Source organism: Ananas comosus, linkage group 8 (genome assembly GCF_001540865.1).
Source record: "Ananas comosus cultivar F153 linkage group 8, ASM154086v1, whole genome shotgun sequence".
NCBI lineage: Eukaryota > Viridiplantae > Streptophyta > Magnoliopsida > Poales > Bromeliaceae > Ananas > Ananas comosus.
In genome coordinates, this window is record NC_033628.1 from 13,713,918 (window position 1) to 13,731,983 (window position 18,066).

General features: G+C 38.0%; 2 protein-coding genes across 2 annotated transcripts; both read right to left on the reverse strand.

Annotated features, from left to right (window-relative positions):
• On the reverse strand, positions 518 to 4,029 carry LOC109714344 (transmembrane protein 45B). Its single transcript, XM_020238928.1, has 3 exons — positions 3,485 to 4,029; positions 2,604 to 3,140; positions 518 to 1,385 (listed from the first exon to the last, which is right to left on the reverse strand). The coding sequence occupies exons 2-3, from the start codon at positions 2,954 to 2,956 to the stop codon at positions 839 to 841; spliced, it is 900 nt and encodes a 299-aa protein (XP_020094517.1). The 5' UTR covers positions 2,957 to 3,140; positions 3,485 to 4,029; the 3' UTR covers positions 518 to 838.
• On the reverse strand, positions 6,060 to 17,074 carry LOC109714038 (protein ENHANCED DISEASE RESISTANCE 2-like). The gene is made up of 22 exons (XM_020238437.1): positions 16,312 to 17,074; positions 16,125 to 16,199; positions 15,208 to 15,261; positions 14,751 to 14,816; positions 14,431 to 14,534; positions 13,430 to 13,494; positions 13,224 to 13,340; positions 13,030 to 13,070; positions 12,828 to 12,928; positions 12,653 to 12,748; positions 12,210 to 12,274; positions 12,063 to 12,134; positions 11,788 to 11,943; positions 10,394 to 10,623; positions 10,278 to 10,317; positions 10,033 to 10,187; positions 9,827 to 9,928; positions 9,557 to 9,601; positions 8,020 to 8,160; positions 7,686 to 7,781; positions 7,461 to 7,562; positions 6,060 to 6,648 (listed from the first exon to the last, which is right to left on the reverse strand). The coding sequence occupies exons 1-22, from the start codon at positions 16,447 to 16,449 to the stop codon at positions 6,535 to 6,537; spliced, it is 2,175 nt and encodes a 724-aa protein (XP_020094026.1). The 5' UTR covers positions 16,450 to 17,074; the 3' UTR covers positions 6,060 to 6,534.

Here is an 18,066-nt window from a genome sequence, read left to right on the forward strand (position 1 = left end):
TTATCGTAATATGCCTAACATTTTAACTCCGTTACTATAAATTCGCAATTTTGAGCCTACTTAATTTATAGTATAGCTTATGTGCCCTGCACTTGATTTGCCTGAGAAATAAGTATTTTTTTTTTTTTTTTTGAGAGATAAGTAATACGCTATACGCTTCGTTTATTTTATTTAAAAATAAACTTAACCGTAAATGTGAAACAAGTAAATATTACTAGTAGCCAGCGGTCGTTTGGCATTGTTTACTATTCCATCTCAAGGATGGTTTATATTCTAGTCTAAAATGATTGCTTGGTCTCCTTTCTATAAACTCTGTTTATTAATCAAACGATCTAAGTAATATTGAAAAAAAAAAAAAACTAATTAAATTTAGATCAAGGATGTCCAGATGATTCATTTGGTCACATTTTCTGCAATACCGGAGTATCACAAATATATAATCATGATAAAGGTTATAGTTCTCACAAAAAGAGGAAAATGCTTCTTTTAAGTAGCTGTAAAAATAAATCTGAAAATATTTTCCAATTACTCATGCCTCCAATAAGCGATAATAGTTGTTTAAACTTTTAAACATATAATGTGCCCAAAAATGGTAAATGTAATGGACAACAGACAAAAGCTTCACAAGACTATCTTTCTCATCCGCCTCTGAAGTCTGAACTCTGTAAACACAATGAACAGACAATCTGATCACATTCTCAAAATACATCCAAGATAGAAACCCCCCCCCCCCCCCCCCCCAAAAAAAAAAATCTCTGAAGTCTCATCTACACAAGAGACCCAAAAAAAAAAAGAAGAAAAAAGAAAAAAAAAATGTTGTTACAATGAGGGAAGAAAACTACGCAGCAACGTCCGCTGGAAGCCCCATCTGCATGAACCCATTCCCTCTATCCTCGCTGCCGCACTGAGCTGCGGCCTCCTCAGCGTGCAATCTCCTCAGGTCGGGGTGCCCATAACGTGCCGCTGCGATCGCATACGACCCGAGCACGAAAACAAAGACAAGGAACACAAGCGAGAAGAGCTGGAAATTGGCGAGGAGCTCACCGCGCACTTGGCTCTCGTGCGAGTGGCACGCAATGCTTCCGTCATCGAGGTGGCAGCCGCGCGGCATCATGGGCCCGTAGAGGGTGAAGGCCGTCTGGTAGAACCAGAGGCCCTGAAGAGTGACAAGGATGCCGCACGCGAGGTCGAGGGCGAAGATGGTGGGGAAGAGGGCGCCAGCGACGGCGGTGACGATGCAGAAGCCGATGAGTATGACGAGGAGGAGGTGATAGTAGCCCTCAAGGCCTTTGTGCGTCGTCGAGTGAAAGTAAAAGAGCAGAAACTCTGCGCTGAATGCGGCGGCGGCGATCAAGCACAGCGTACCCTCCGGCAAAGGTAGGAACCTGAGGCACTAAATTTCACCCAAGTCATTTGCTGCAATTAGTATCAAACTTCATGTTTTCTTTTGATTAGTTTATCTTTTTGAATTTCATTAATTTTCCTAACGTGAAAGTTTCGATTAAATTATCATGTCATCACATGCCAATGAGACTAACTGATCCAGTTATCATTTCATCGTCACAATTGTATTGCTCAAATCAAGCGATGTAATGGATGGAAAATCTAGATCGAGCCCGAATTCCGGACAATAGAGTAGCCGAGGTTCAACCCATGAACTACGATCAAACTTTCTAACTAGAATACACACCCGGAACTATGACCAATCAGCTACAAGCCATAATACCTGAGAAATGGTGGTCCATGTACTGAACAACTAAAAATTTCTACAATAGCCAAGATCACGAAGTCAAAATCAAGTTAACTTAACAAGCTCCAAGAGCGAAATCTCTTAAAGGGAATTTCGTGAAAAGAAACCAGATAACTCTATGCTAACAGTAATTATGAAGAATCTCTGGATCAAACAGGCCTGGGACGTCTAATTCTTTTTCTAGCATAGCCAAAATAGGCTCGGCATAAGCTTACTTTGCTGAAGCTGCAAATGGGCCCCAAAGAGGACCTAATCTAATCTAATCTAATCTAATCTAATACGAAAGAAGGGCCCCAGCATGCACAGCATCAAGCCACGTGGCATTTTCTTAGAAACAAAGCATCGATTTCTCTTTTCTACGGCATACTTGGCAGCCGCAGGTGAACTTTCCATTCAAAAGTCGCATGTCGAAGTTTCAAAGGTCTAAAAAGGCGACGTTCTAACCGACAAATCAGCTCCCGAGCTGGTTTTCCATGTGTTTCTCTTCTAAAAATAAAATTTTAAAAATGGTAAAAATGGATACGACCCTCAATTTACATGTAATTTTAAAAATAGACCCCAACCTTTGTTTCTCTTTCTTCCTTCTAAAAATAAAATTAATGACTCTATCAGCTATTGGCCAAAATTTGTTACCAAAATCTCCCATTTTTTGCCAGATAATAAACTTTGAGGATAAGAAATAACTTACATTAAAACAAACAAACTTTGAGGATTTGTCCTTCATTTAGGATTAAAAAAACAAAAACAACTTTCATTAGGGGATATCTACTGCAAAACGTCCTACAGTTGAGGGACCTTCATGCATTTTTCTTTTATCCCAAAAAGAAAAAAGAAAAAAGAAGAGATCACTGACCTGGTTTTCTCGGATAGGAGAGCGACGGCCCCGAAGAGGAAGAACATGAGGAGCATCCCCCCGTGCTCGAAGTCGTTCATATGGGCCGGGTTGAGGACCCGCTCCGGCCCGACGAAGATGTGGAGGTGGGTGGAGTAGAGCAGCTCCACGCACATGTCGAGGAACGCTCCCCCGGCCACAACGTACAGTTCCAGGCACCGGGCCCGGCCCCCGAACCAGCCCACCGGGCGCCAGGCCCGAACCCGAAACGAACCCGGATCCGTCACGTACCGGCCCACCGCCGCCCACACTTGCCACAGCCCCACCGCCAGGAACAGGCTCCCCGGGAGCACGTGACCCTTGAACGACCCCATCGCGAGCACGTGACCAGTGCCCCTCCCTCCGCCCCTTCCCTAATTGCCCTCTGATTTTTTTCTAATTACCGCTCCACCACCACACCGCCGTTGACTTTCCTACGCCCTCTCTCTCTCTCTCTCTCTCTCTCTCTCTCTCTCGCTCTCGTGCTGGTTCGTCTTCCTCCACACGTTTCCGCCGTACCTTTAAATATTTTAATTCATAAATAAAAAGAAAAATAAATGGGAAAAAAAATAAAGAACACTGTTCACTATTTTCTTTTTTTTTTTTTAAAAAAAGAAGGAATCCAAATAGATACTTCAGTTAAAACTTCAGATCGGAGACGTTGAGTATTTTGATCTGTTTTATGATTCGAAAGATTTTTTGAAAAAAAAAAAAGAGAAGGAATTGATAGGTAAAAGAAAGGATCTAAGTATATATGAACGAGATCTAAGAAGCAGCAACTATCTTTTTAAATAAAAAATGAAAATGAAAAAGAAATCCACTCTAGAATTAAATTAATTTAAATTGGTGGGAGATGGACGTACCTTTTGCTTATTAGCGATGATGAGGGCGATGATGAGGAGGGGGGAGAGAGACGATGGGATGGGATGGGATTACGAGACCCAAATGATTGTGATATGATGACACAGAAAAAGGGGGAGTCCAGAGGCTTCTTCCTTTTCTGTTTTTTTTTTCTTTTTCTTTTTAATTTTTCTCTCTCTCTCTCTCCTCTCTCTCTTTCTTTCTCTCTCTTCGGCTGTAACTGCGCGAGAGATGGAAAGGGTGGAAGATCTCGAGGCTTCTTCCTCTTCTCTCCCTTCTTCTTTTTCCGCTTCTTCCAATCGCAGCTTCCGAGAATGGGAAGTTCTTTTTTATCTTTTTATCTTTTTTTTTTTGAGTAAGTGTTATATGTAACTCATTAAATGGATGGTGCGTAAATAAATAGAAGGAAAAAAGAGGAGAGAGATGGATCGAAGTGGGTGGTTGGGTGTTTGGGTGGTTTCTCTCTACTATTATTTGGGTATTTATTATTTCTTTTTTAGAGTTCTATGATTTATTATTTACTAATTGATTTTATTATAAAAGAGGTAGAAGGTTTGAGCTGGGGACTCTTTAGTCCGACCAGCCCCTCGTCCCTTGAGCCTTGCCTACGCGAACGACGCGTTGAGCACGTACTATATATTCTTCTCTTCCGCGAGTATCTCATTCATTATTTATTCATTATTTTATTTTACGGTTGAAAAAATAAAAAATAAAAAATACTGCAGTAATAAAGGACTTAACATCGGTGTTCGAGGTTCCGATTTGTAAGTTATTCAAAGTTCATTTTTCCATGTATAACAAATAAACAATAATATATATATATATATATATATATATATATATATATATATAAATATGCCCAGCTTCTAATTCTGATTAATTAATTTACTGATGATCCGACAATCAATTAGTTGGTAAAGTTATTATGTCTCTCAGTTTATTGACGTATTGCTAAACCAGCAATATGGGGACATTTAGCAGGTAATTAGTCTTAATCATGTCCCGACGAATGGATTCTCATTCTCCTTGGGCCCTCCACAGTGAGGAATTCTACGCTGTCACACTTGCACCACGTCATCAATAACATGCCAATCATATTTCTTCTTTTCAAACGAAAGTACAATAAAAATATTTTTTTACAATCATGATGGGACATATATTCTTAAAAGGATTAATTTGATTGGTTTGTTACGCCACGTCACTAATATACCCGTTGCATTCTAGAATTTTTCCTCCACAGTTTGGTTGATAGCAAACCATCCAGGCCACCTAGACCTGTTTTTTCTAATCAGGAAAAGCCCGTAAAGGTGACCACTTAAAATAAATAAATAAATATGCATCAACTACAAGGGTTGCTATGGCCACCCTCAAGCGTCCCTAATTCAAATTTAAAAATGTAGGAACCGCAATTCACAGTATTTGGCTAGTGTTAATAGAACATTTATTATTTTTCTACTGCTGCGTATAGAACTGATTACGAAGATACATATTATCACGCCGACAGAAATTGAACTTCCATGTATTCGGTAGTTGAGGCCGAACTTTCATTTGTTGTGAAATGTCGGTGCTAAGTGTCAGCCCCACAACAATGTTAAGTAAGGCATCATAGAGAGAACGCACAGCCTTTTTACCGTCATTATCATCCAATCTAGGTACTGATTACTACACATACAGTGCCCTATAGCATGTCAATCAAATTTTATCCCACGGCTTACAACTCACTCAAAATGTTCTTTTTGTATCACCAAAAGCCAAAACACTCTTTACTTTCTTCTTCTTCTTCTTCTTTTTTCTTTTGATTTGGTTGGAAGCACTTTTATCAATTGGCCATTTGTTTAGGAAAGGCAGAGTCAGTTCGATTAAGCTCGTGCTTCGACCTTATTTGAGCCAACCCAGGCTAAAAAATGATATTAGCATGTACAAAATTTGGTACTCGACGCATATTCCTCGCTTAACTTTGGGTTAACTAAATGTTTCGTCACCACCCGCATGTTGAACGAGGACCAAGGAGCAATTAGTAATACTTAACAATGTAACACAGTAACACTATAATGCTGAAAAGAGGAGCCGGTAGCAAAAAACGCAGACCATCATCGTATGGACCTTGGTAAGCAAGGGCACAGTTAGTGAGAGGACAAACATATTATTTAATAATCATCTTCTAGATGGGCTTTATCTCTTTCTGTTTTCAAATAAGACTAACGTTATTGTCTGAATGGAGCGTTGAAATTGAGGGCATTAAAAGTCAGAAGTTAGTGCCTAAAGAGTGTAGAAAGGGAACATACTTCAGCAGCCCCACGCACAGAATTTTCTACGTATATGGTGGGGCGATCCCACCGTCCACTACAGGCAAGATCAACCAGGGCCTGCAAGGAATTCACGCCAAATGTTTAAAAAAACTGACAATGTTGGCTGTAGCGTTTCAAACAAACCGTACTACACAGCAGCAGTTCTCGTGCAGCCTTGCAGGTTGGTACAGGCCAGCAGCTGTGCCAATAAGCATATGACACCCATGCCGGACGAGCCACGCACACACCATGCCGCTAACGCGATAATTCTTGCTTTACATTTACTCTCTTTGACAAGATGCCAAATCCACTACCCTTTTAAAGAATAATATGGAAGGGACGTCCAGAATTTCTAAATTACATCTCTATTGTATAAAATGGGGCAAACTATCCTCCCACAGAACAATAACAATTCCAATACATGGCCAACACGCAGCTGGGAATAGAAGGTGAGAGAGGGAATATCAGGAGAGACTAACTGGATACAGCATATAATGTAACTCACTCTAACGGCTAAAACAAATTATTTCTAACTAAATTACCCTCCCCCTGCTTCCCTCTACCTTCCTTGAGTGTACAAATTGAAAAGCTCTGAATGCAAATCCGCACGATAAAATATCCTTAAGCCTCTCGAGCACGTATCAGCAATATATCTGCATGAACACACTAAGTGCGTGCGCCCATTCATGGTCGATGTTAGGGGAGAAAGGATTCTAAATAAAATAGAACTAATTTTTCGTCTCTTCATTTAACTCAGAGGTCATTCACTCAGTCGAAGGGTTATCCTCGAGCACCGGAACTACAGCAGAAGACAGCTCAATGTGTGATACACGAACAGCACCGATAAGCCTCTCCGGAAGTTCATCGTAGGTGTTTGCCTGCGAACATGATAGTGTTCTTAATGTAAACTCTTAAAGTGGGAGCTATCCATTGAAAATTGATCATCAGAAAAAGAGACCCTTTTCTGCCCAAAAAGAAATAATCTTTAAACAAGAGTTTCTTAAACTAAACCTAAGTGAAAATGACAAACGAACAGAGCATAATACTGGGAGCGGCATATTATTATAAAGGAATTGTTCGCATTAAACAGGCAAATCAAAATTTGATCTCACTAAGGTGAGAATCGTCCGAAAGGGCCATCTAATGGCAGCTAACAGTAGATATTTGGTTTCAAATATCTATCAGGCGATGTATAATATAATGAGATTATTGATAACTCAACATAACTAGATGAAAATTATTCACCCCCCACATAAATTGTGTGAGCAAAGGCAACTAGCAAACTCATAAATGAGATTTTTCTCCTTATGCTAGACTACTAAACAAGATGCAAGCAAAGAATCTTGAGCTAGATTTCAAAGTAGATTCAGATTCAACAATAAATCTAAATTCAGGAAACTTTCTTTGTCGAACTGATCAATCAGTAAGCTTTCACATAGGAAATGTTCAGCAGTAGTCAATGGAAGAGAGCAATCTCAAAAGTTTTCATGTGCTCCCTCTATTCGAGTGTTGGTGCAACCTACAATTCTAATTTACCTAAAAAAGTTGTGAAGATAGGGACCATTTCTTCACCAACTTCTCTTCACTAACATGAATTGAGAGGATTCCCGAACAATATGACTGCTGGCAAGGAAAATAATTGCAAGCAGCACAAGAATAGAATCATAGGCCCAAGAGTAAAACCGAGTACCTGTACAAGAAATGCCATGTCAACTACTAGTGTCGTAATCACACCAAACACGAGCCCCAATACTCCATTAGCCACAGTAGAAGAGCCAATGTCGATGTCTATCTGCATTAGTCAAAAGGCCATATAACACGATAACGGCTACGATGAGTCAAATTTATTTTTTCAATGTCTAGACAAAAGTATACACTTGTTGAACCTAATACAGATGTCAGAGATTGTTCTTACTTCCAAGTAATTAGGTCCACGAATGTATGTACAATCAACTGCTTTCCCTAATAAACAAGGGGTGCTTCCAACACTCTGGCGAACAATCCAGGATCCCTGCATAGGTCTGCCAGTGTTAGGAAACAAATAAAATATATAGTGAGCCTACTCATGTGAAAACCATGTTACAGGTCCATCGAAGCCTCTCCTAACAAATAAAATAAAATAAAATAAAAATAATAAAAAGAAAAGGCATCAGAGAAAAGCTTTAAATTGCGTGCTTGGTTTTATGGTTAAACTCAGCCTGCCAAGTGATAAAAAAAGCAGTTTAGAGATTACAGGAGGAGGTGAGTACCTTTGGGACAGATGGGATAAGCTTGAACCTACTATTGCGGAATTCATCATCCCCATCCACAAAGCGCTGCAATAATGATCCAGGTACCAGTTCTTTTGTAACAAAATAAAAGACCATGCTATAATTAGTTGAGCCTGGAACCTGCAAAATCAACTTGTTACTATTCTCTCATTAGGACTCAAAATAACAAATTATGCACATATCATTGAAAAGTAAGCAACCTGTATCACGTAAACATGGAAAAAAAAAAAACAATGTCAGCAACAAGCACGAGAAAATATGATAAGGAAAAATAAAACTGAATTAGGTAAAGTATGTCCATCTATTCCACTTCAGAGACGATTGGATTTGGGAAAGGCCATATCTCATGGGAAGATTACACTAGTATATTAGGTGCTGGCTACTATGCCAAAAGCGAGGAGATGATACTATTGTACTCTGATTTTACAAGACATAACAGAGAATTATGCCAACTACTTCATAAATTAATTATAATGTCGTTGATGGTCACAACAACAATGAACCCAAGAAATATAGAATGTGATTACAATAACAACTAACCCAATGCAAATAAAATTAACATAAAAAATCATTTTAATCAGGGTTTCAAAGGTGAGTCAGAGCAGAACAACCCAACTGCCCTGACTAGCACGACCTCACTAGCCCACCCTGAAAAAAAAAAAAAAAAAAAAAAAAAAAAAAAGGCTCGGACCCTTTTCAAGTCCAGGACCCAGCCAACCTGAAACAGAAAAGCTGGCCAGCACTGATGTTCTCTGAAGGATCAAAGCAAAAGGAAAAGAAAAGGCAATAAGGACAATTATTTCAGCCCCAGCCTGTTTCAGCTTCAAAATTTAGAACTCACGCTAAGATCAGCCCCAAGCCCATACTGCGAGACCCAACCCATTGACAACTATAGACTCCAACCATTTCTATCAGTTGCAAACTTGCATTTATAAACTTCTGCTGGTGAAGAGCATTCTCTCAAATATATATTTACCGAGTACCTAATTGGTTGGGTTCCATCATTCCCAACATTTTCAACAGCATTGTTCTTCTCCCAAGTTTTGGAAATATCACATAGCACGGAAGATAGCATTCCTTAGAATGTGCTACAATACTAATGAACAAGATGCAAGATAAAAAATCAGATATGCGCTACAATATATCCTGCCTAACAAAACTTCAAAAAAAAAGTATGTTAAATCAAGCATTCAAAAAGACCTCAATGGTTGAGATGCAAATGTTTAAAGCAAAAAAAACATAATAACTAACAAATGAAGTCGCATCCACTTTTCATAGGTTCTTTTAATTTCATATGTTTTCAGCTTGGCTTTTTCTGTGAACTCTTGTGAAAACTCGGTTAAAGGCATGAAGGAAAAGATCACCATCCATTAGTGGCACCATTGTAAGAGACATGACTAGTAAGCACCAAACACAAGATGGCATATAGAATTGTTCAATCGCTTGCTTATTACAAGCCATACTATGCTAATTCACATCAAAGAGAATTGTCACAGGATGTTCAAGTAGAACTTACTTGCACATTTATAGCCAACGAAAATAGTCCCCTCTCAGAGGCAACCTACATTACCAGACCAAAATCATTAAGTTCTTCAAACCAACGTAAATTCAGTAATTTCAGCTGTATCATGGAACAAATGTTAAAGCAACGTAATAATCAAACTAGCTTGAGAAAATAAATACAGGTAGAAAAATGATTAAAAAAACTCAAAATCATTGTCCAAAAGAAGAGATAAAATAAGGCATTGAACATAAAAACAATAATGAAGTCATAGATATGACATACTTGGACAGCGCAACCTTTTCTCCTTGCTACATGATCCATTCGCTTCACATCCTTAAGCCAATCAACAGCTACAAGCTCCATAAGATGCTTTCCTGCAGGAATCTGCAGTAAACACTGATGAGCAGAAGAGACCAAAAACTACTATTTGTTTCCCTCAAAGCTTCAGAATACAATAAGCTAGGTTTATCAAAGGGAAGTTAGGGGACCTTGGTTTTGTCATATGTAAAATTTTTACTTCTGACTCTGAAGTTATTTGCATCAGATATTGTCCAGCAATTACGACTTTTCTCACGTTCATCGCGGCGTAGGTTGCCAGAAAAACCAGATAAATCAAGTTGATCTGAAGGCTCCTCATCCAAACCTTAAATTAATTTAGATTGAGAAAATCAGTTATCAGTTCAGTTTAGCTGACAATTATTTCATAACAGAAAAAGAAAAAACAATATCATACTTGTCGGTTTAACATCGGTCACACGTTTAACTGGGTACGCCTGCACATGCTGCAATGTTAAAATTCATAAAAGCAAGGATGAACCATGTAAGCAAAACTAGAAGATATCTACAGACCTCTTGATACGATAATTGATAATCTTCATCCTCATCAGAATCTTCTTCTATCAATGTGGAGTGTCTACTAGCAGCATGCACTTGATCTAGTGAAGGACCCGGCTGAGCAGAATATTCTTGTCCTTTTCTTTCCTTCTTTGAAGAAATCGAACTTGTAGTCATATTGACCATCACTGGGATCCTTGGTAGTATGTGGGTTTCATCCCTTTGAGAAAACCATTCACGCAGCCCTGTCAATGATAAGTACAAAAGGTAAGAAAAATCTTGAAAATCACCCAACCATAAAAAGCAAATATTTTGCCCAATGAAAGGGACTTTCCAGATGATTTTGATCAAAGAATTAATTATATAGACAAATTTGTGATCTCATGAACTATAAAATAAACTGCGAAGTCCATAATAGGTCTTAGTCTTTTATAGAGCTATGCAAGCAACACTCAATTCATGTATCAACTCTGGCCCTTACAATTGATAATTCTCTCTGTTCATTTGTCTTCACTAGATCCGGTCTCTTCCCAAACTTTCTTTTTCCATGTGATTAGAATTAAAAAGCCTCTCAATTTCTATGTTAGAAATCCTAAAATCTCCGCAATCTCTATCACAGACATCCCTTCTCATTGTTCATGAATAGAACAAGACAAAACCCAATAAAGTACAGGAATGAAAACGGTGAAGATGGCGGAGAAAAGGTATAATCAGAGCCTCCAGTTATGGACTGAAACCATATACAGGGAGCAGCACGGGAGAGAGCAAACTTATCCTGTTGTAATCCTAACCCACCTTGAAACAAAACTTACCTCTCCAAAGGAGAGTGAGCTCATTTTGACAGACTAGGTTTGACTTTTCCACAATAAATATACTTCACCGTCCCAATATGTGATACACCAAATGAACTGTAAATATACTAATAGATTTGCAAAACACTGGACATGATTAAAATCTTTTGCATCATCAAAGTGCTGACACCCTAATTATCTAGAAATTTGTCCGAGGTAGAACTAGGTAGACTAAATTACTAGCTAATAAAACAAAGCAATTCAAAGATATGAAAAATATAAAATAAAATTAAACATCAACCACAATTATATCAGAATGATGGGCGAATTTTCTAAATTCATTTAATTTTCAAATGATACATTATTATAAAAATATATCAACCTGCATCTGAGATATTAAATGTATAGTACACAACTTATGTAAACCTATTGCTTTACTAACAAATTAAGAGGCTATTCTCAGAAACATATTAAGCAGATAGCCTAAACAAAACAAAACCACACTGGTAAAACAGATATTGTTTACATTAGTGCAGTAAACAGATATTGTTTACATTATTGCAGTAACTGCTTGAAAAACAATAATTTCAATCAATACATGATTGAGAAGAGCAGTACCAGCAACACTATTCAGCATATGAAGCAAACAATGTTGCTGGAAAGATGGTAAATATCCGACGCCCCATCCCTTTAGATCAATTTGCATAAGATGTTGAACTTGTGTTCGAGGTCTCCCATGTCGAGATTTTAGGGGAGAAATGTTAAATCCTCCACCTGCAAAACAAGATCTGTTACCCGAGTGAAGAATGATGATCACACTTTCAATTATCTTTTCAAAAACAGGAACCATAAATGCTCCATGATAAAGCCTCAGAGTAATTATTGAAAAGTACTCTCAATATGGGCTCTCACAAATCCTGGCTGGGGGCCACAGTTTGGATGCTCCCTCGACTGAAATAGTACAACTGCCAATGATAACATGATACCACAGTTATTAGATAAGGGTGGAGACAAAAATAAAGAAAAACTGAAATACATACCATAGCTTCCATCATCATTACGTCGCCAATAACGCACATAGCAAAGATCGCGAGGCCACACAAACCTGCAAAATCATAGGAACTTCTACATTAATAAAACTATTTCAACAAGATAGGCTTTCGCCGTTCTTTATTAGTTTTAGCAGTAGTTAGCATCTCCCATTTTGGGCATTTCGAGCTGCTCTGACTTGACAATTGCTAATAGAGCCATTCCAAAGTAGGAGAGCAGATGAATCTTGCAGGACTCAGCGAGAGCAGACGAGTAACTAAAGTAATAAAAGAATGTAAGTCTTTCTAAAGAATGTTAGTACTATGTAACCAACGGCTAAAACTAATGGAATGTTCTAAGGAATCATGATGACTATTTTTCCCAGAAGAAAAGAGAAATATCTAGCTACAATTCTTTGAATCTGATCCATTGTTCTAGCCGGAAAGGGCATTACATTGTACACCAATCCAGCTGTAGTCTATGATATAGTATAGCAGTGTGCCCATCAACCTCCTCGACTAAACTACCATACTGGAAGCTGCAATCCCACCTACAATGACAAAGAGATACAATTAAAAGAATCTGTTTTGTCAAGGAAGACAAATGGATTTCAACCACTTGCAACCTACTCAAAACGTGTTCCATCCATGCTCATCACGAGTTCAAAAATTGCTTCACATGAAGCCTCTACCACACCAACAGCCTTCATTGCTCTACTACAGCTCCTTGGCTATAGACAACACAAGTTTAACAAAGGGTAATTATATAAATCATGCAAAGTTTAAGATATAACCATTTGCAAACAAGATGGTATAGGATTTCACAACTTACAAGGTAATCTACTTCTAGGAGCTCTTCAAAAATGCGTAGTCCTGTAATTTAAGTGCATAGAGGATCATCAATCGAACCAAAGTATGAATTTAAGCTCTAGTTATTTGATGCTAATGGTACATTCAGAATTCAATAACCCATAGATTTGATGAAAGAAAACAGATTTGCCAGCAACAGGTAGAGGAGATTCTTGCCATTCTGGCACCTGACTAGACGCCAATGTTTTCTAGAGAAAACTTGATCAGCGCTGGCCTGATTTGACAATGCAGAATCAGTCTCGCGGGTCCAGTCATACAATGACTCAGGAGGACCTGCAAGTGAAAAAGATAATCATCTTAGCAAGATATGCCACTGAACAATGTGAACTCCAATAGTAATGCTACTGTGAATTCGTTCAGACCATTTCCTATTGTTGTTCTCCGTAGTAATGCAGGTTGGCTATCCGCTTCTTCCTCAGGACTACACCTGCCGAAGAAGATGTGTAGATATATAATGTAAGAAGAATAAAAACACAGCAAATAAGAAGAAACTTTCCACACATATTTCCTAAAAAGTCTCTGACAATGCAAAGTTCCAGGCTTAATACATTGGAAGAGAAAAGCTTATTTTGGAAGTCACTACATAATATAAATTGGTTTCGGAAGCATGGTACCATACACTTCCTTCTTTAATACTATCACATGGTGATTAAGTGAAAACTTTTCAGCCAAACTTCCATATTACCTAATTTTCTGTTTGTTCGTGCACTTTTTGGTCTTTTTCCTTTGGCTTCGTTTGAGACTTGTTTAGATGATACTTTGCAACAGCACATGCTTTCATGTTTTCAAATATGGTGGATTACTACCATGCAAATAACTGCACCATTGTCTTCAATAACTACATATCAAAAGCCTTTACTGTTAAGTTATACATGGAATCTTCTATCAACTTAAACAAATTGATTTGAGTGGTGGAAAAAGAAAAAAATAATGATCATCTCCTTATCCCATTTGCTGGGGAAGTGAATTGTGGCTGTCATAACATTATGTGCCACCAATCTGTTGCAAAAGCCTCTTCATAGTTTTATTGTTTACATCATACTAGAGATAGATTCTTTGCCATACTGATATATGATTACAAGAAATGATATATATCAGGCTTTAAGAGGCAATCAAAGCCTCATTCATCATAAATTGTCAAGAGGATGTATTAGTTAAATCACGGTTGGTTTTCAGAATCATCATATTTCTGGGCAAGTAAGCAACAAACTCTTTAAGACAAAAGAATACAAATTGAAATAGGCCATCATTACTTCCATGTGCACCAACAAGTAGATAGTATGGACCAAAAGCATGAACAAGTGCAAAATTAGCATTCATTCTTAACATTAAACAATCACCGCCTCTGAAAATCTGCACTTACTGGCTCTCACGATCAGATGAGGAATTCCTTCCATTTTCTATGGCAGATTTGTACTGAAACGCTGTATAGACCTTATTTCCATTAGCTGGCATAAGATCTTGGTGCTGCAATAAGCATGAAAGTACCAGTAAATCAATAGATATTCTTCGTTGTCAAACTGAAACCATCCAGTTTAGTTGGAAAATAGCTGATTATAGTTCACAAATTAGCTTAAAAAGATGACACTAGACAGAGTGGTGTGCCAGTATGAGAGACTAGATATATTAACTCAACTTTCATTCAAACATGGTAATATAAAATATAGTTTGCATATGCTTAACCTGATCGATGACAAGCTCAATCTTTTCCTTCCATATCAACGCCTCTTGGATGTTGAATGCTGCCATCTGACCGAGAAAAAAACTAAGTTTATAAACTTCTGATCATCAAAAGACCATGAATATGAGCGTAACGTATGCTTTCTAGATAAAGTGATGCTTCGGTATTCATCCTCTATCCATGAGGCTGAACCAGGTTATGTAAACTCAACAGTTAAAAAGCATGTCCAATAGCATACAAGCAAGAGAGTATCCACTAGGAATCTGCAATTTACAATAATAGAATCTAAAGCAAGAAAATATTTCCGCCTTCCAATCACTACAACATAAAGTAACAAAATAAAGCGAAAGTTGTTAAAGATGTAAGTAGCATGTAATCATAATTTGGGTGCTATTTTCTCAATTAGTATAAAATAAAGGGAAAAATAGAAAATAAGAAAATAAAGGCTGTAGTACGCACCGTAATTCGATGATGCTTCTCTTTTTTGTTGTAAACACATAAGACATAAACCATCTGTGGAAAGAACATAACTGCGTAAGAAAGTGCATTTGTCAACTCTGAGTTGTCACAAGAGTAGCAATTGTGACTGAAAGAAAAGAGTAACGGCAGGTTCTTAAGATCACAAGAAGATTATCCTCATGTGGTATTTAGAATTTATTTTATAAGCCCAAATCCATTAAACTTTCACATTCCCCTACACCCTGGATCACTATTCACATCTGCACCATGTATAGAAATTTCAGGTCCTTCAGAAGAAAATAAAAGATCATTCAAGCCTCCCAATAATAGAAAATATCAGACTTTCAGCCTTGAAAATTGTTAGCGTAATATCTCTATGAACTGCAGAAACTATAGTTTTTTAAAAAGGTAGAGCACTTCATAGTGCTGCCGATAATGGCTCTATCTTGCAATATAACTTTTAACTGTAACAAATCATCAGCATAAACCTAAAAACTTACATTAAATACGTCATTTTCAGCTCATGAACTAGAAAATATGGGAATATCTTGTAGATAACTGGCACAAAGTAGTTGGTATATTTTTTATGATTATGCTAATATTGTAATAACAATAGGGTAATAAGCTCATCTGATGATTATTAACCTATCCAAGCCAGTGGCGGACAAACTTAATTTAAGCACTTCCAAGAAAATATGCCAGAAAACTGTAAAGACAAATGAAATTTTTAGTATTAATAAAAGAGTAAAATTTCCGTCTCACAAATAGGTTCAACATATTTTACATACTAAGTGGGCCTACAAAGTGTCGTCAAGAGAGGATGAATATGACCTATTCAACAATAAAACTATTGCCAATTTTTATGTAAAAAGAAAAATTACAAGAAATAGATGAGGGGGGAAAAAAAGAAAACTTACATGTCCGTGATGCATCTTCAGGCCTCTATCCTCAACCCTGCAATTTCCATCAATAAGAAGGGTCTTGATCGGCACCTACATCCCCAGAAAACAAAATAGATGATCCAAAGCAATTAATCAAATCTCTCCAAGATTCAGAGCTTCTAAATCTTAAATCAGAAAAGGGGACAATGCGAGCTCCAACTACCATGTTATCCTGGGGTTTCCTCTTGTAATAAGCGAGAACCCTAGTCTCGAGAACAAAATATCGCATGTGGATGAAGGATCGCCCAATCTTCCTCCGCCCGTACCGAACCATCCATCCTTCGTACACCACTTTCGACATCTCTCTTAGTCAGCGGCTCCTACTCCCAAAGCCCTTCCAAACACCGCTTCTCCACTACCTCACGCTCCAAACTACTACTATCGTTAAAACCGACCAAAACCCTAGCCAATCGACGATATCCCCAAAATTTCAACCAATAAAACTTCGAATTGTTCGATCCGAACGAGGGAGCGCGTGGGGATCGAAGAATCGCAAGGTTCCTACTCCCAAAACCCTTCAAGAAAACCCCGTTCCACAAAAACCTCGTGCCCCAAACCCCGTTGAAACCGATCAATATCCTAGTTGATCGACGAAATTCCCCAAAATTCCGGGCGAGAAAACTTCGAACCGTGCGATTCGAAAAAAAGGAACGCCGAGAGATCCAAGAATCGCGAGAATTGAAATCGAAATCCGCGATGAAGAAGCGCGGAATCGAAGGAACGATCGATCGCCTCCTCCCGATCCGATCAGATCCGCCGCGCGGGAGGAGACATCGGAGCGATCGCCGATCAAAGAAGGTGGCGGAGATGAAGACAGTGGAGAAACTGACAAAAAAACGTCACTTGGATTTCGATATTTTAAATGGGAACGGATGAGAGAGAGTGTGAGAGAGAAAGGCACGAAGGGAACGCTCTCGTTCTCTCGCACTCTCGCTCCGTCTCACTGACACCTTCTCAGTCCTTTTTTCTCTTTTACTTTTTTACTTTTTTTTTTGGGGGGGGGGTTTTGTGTGAAGAAAATAATTTGGAAATGTGGAGTGGTTTTATCGCCCGAGATTTGAGGGCTTGAAAAGAGTTGACGGCGTAATGGCGGGAAGGACACTAATAAAGCCATATTCGGGGCTTTTTTTTTTTCTTAAATAGTTTTTAAAATGTGTATAAAATTAAAAATTTTATAAAAATAAAATAAAAATTTTAAATCATCAGCATAAACCTAAAAATATTTTTATTTTCTTTTTATAACATCAGCGCCACATCGTGGACAATCCATAGAACGGAAAACAGTAATAAGTGATGAATGCTCCATATTTTTTTATTCCGAAATTAATAAATAATAATTCACTGTTTTACTAGTATTCTTATTTTTTTATATAATTATGAATTATTTATCATATTTTGTATCTCAAAATTATGATTGGAACTGTATTTAGTATAGTAGATGGAGAATGCGATGACAAATATTCGGAGTTTAAATTAGGGAAAACTTTAAAAACTCCCCCTATGATTTCTTAGTTTCTCACTTTGCTCCATGTGGTTTAAAATGTATCAATTTGCCCCATGTGGTCTCTTTTTTCTTTTTTTCTTATCAATTTTATTATTATTTTTTTTAAATCAGTGATAAAGTTAAAATTAAATAGTACTAAAGTGAATATTACCTTTCTGACTAAATGGTGGTGGCGCCTTCTCACCGAACAAGGATTTCGGTGGATTAAACTAATTAGAAGTGTATACTATACCAGAAGGCGTCTACTTTTCGAAGGCCGGTCCTTTACCGGCCTCACAATGGTGGAAAAGCGTGGTTAATCTGAAGGAGGTCTGTAAATGCGGGTTAAACTTTGAGCTTGAGGACGGCCTTCTTGTTGACTTCTATGCTGACAGATGGTATGGCCCCACCTCTCTAAAGTCGCACTTCCCCGAC

Excerpts from the sequence above, each read along its gene's own strand:
- LOC109714344 (XM_020238928.1), bottom strand. The coding sequence starts at position 2,956 with ATGGGGTCGTTCAAGGGTCACGTGCTCCCGGGGAGCCTGTTCCTGGCG. Across the intron at positions 1,386-2,603 it reads CTCCTATCCGAGAAAACCAG|GTTCCTACCTTTGCCGGAGG; the intron begins GTCAGTGATCTC and ends TTAGTGCCTCAG.
- LOC109714038 (XM_020238437.1), bottom strand. The coding sequence starts at position 16,449 with ATGTCGAAAGTGGTGTACGAAGGATGGATGGTTCGGTACGGGCGGAGG. Across the intron at positions 10,624-11,787 it reads TATGCTGAATAGTGTTGCTG|GGCTGCGTGAATGGTTTTCT; the intron begins GTACTGCTCTTC and ends TATCATTGACAG. Across the intron at positions 7,563-7,685 it reads GTGGACCTAATTACTTGGAA|ATAGACATCGACATTGGCTC; the intron begins GTAAGAACAATC and ends TGACTAATGCAG.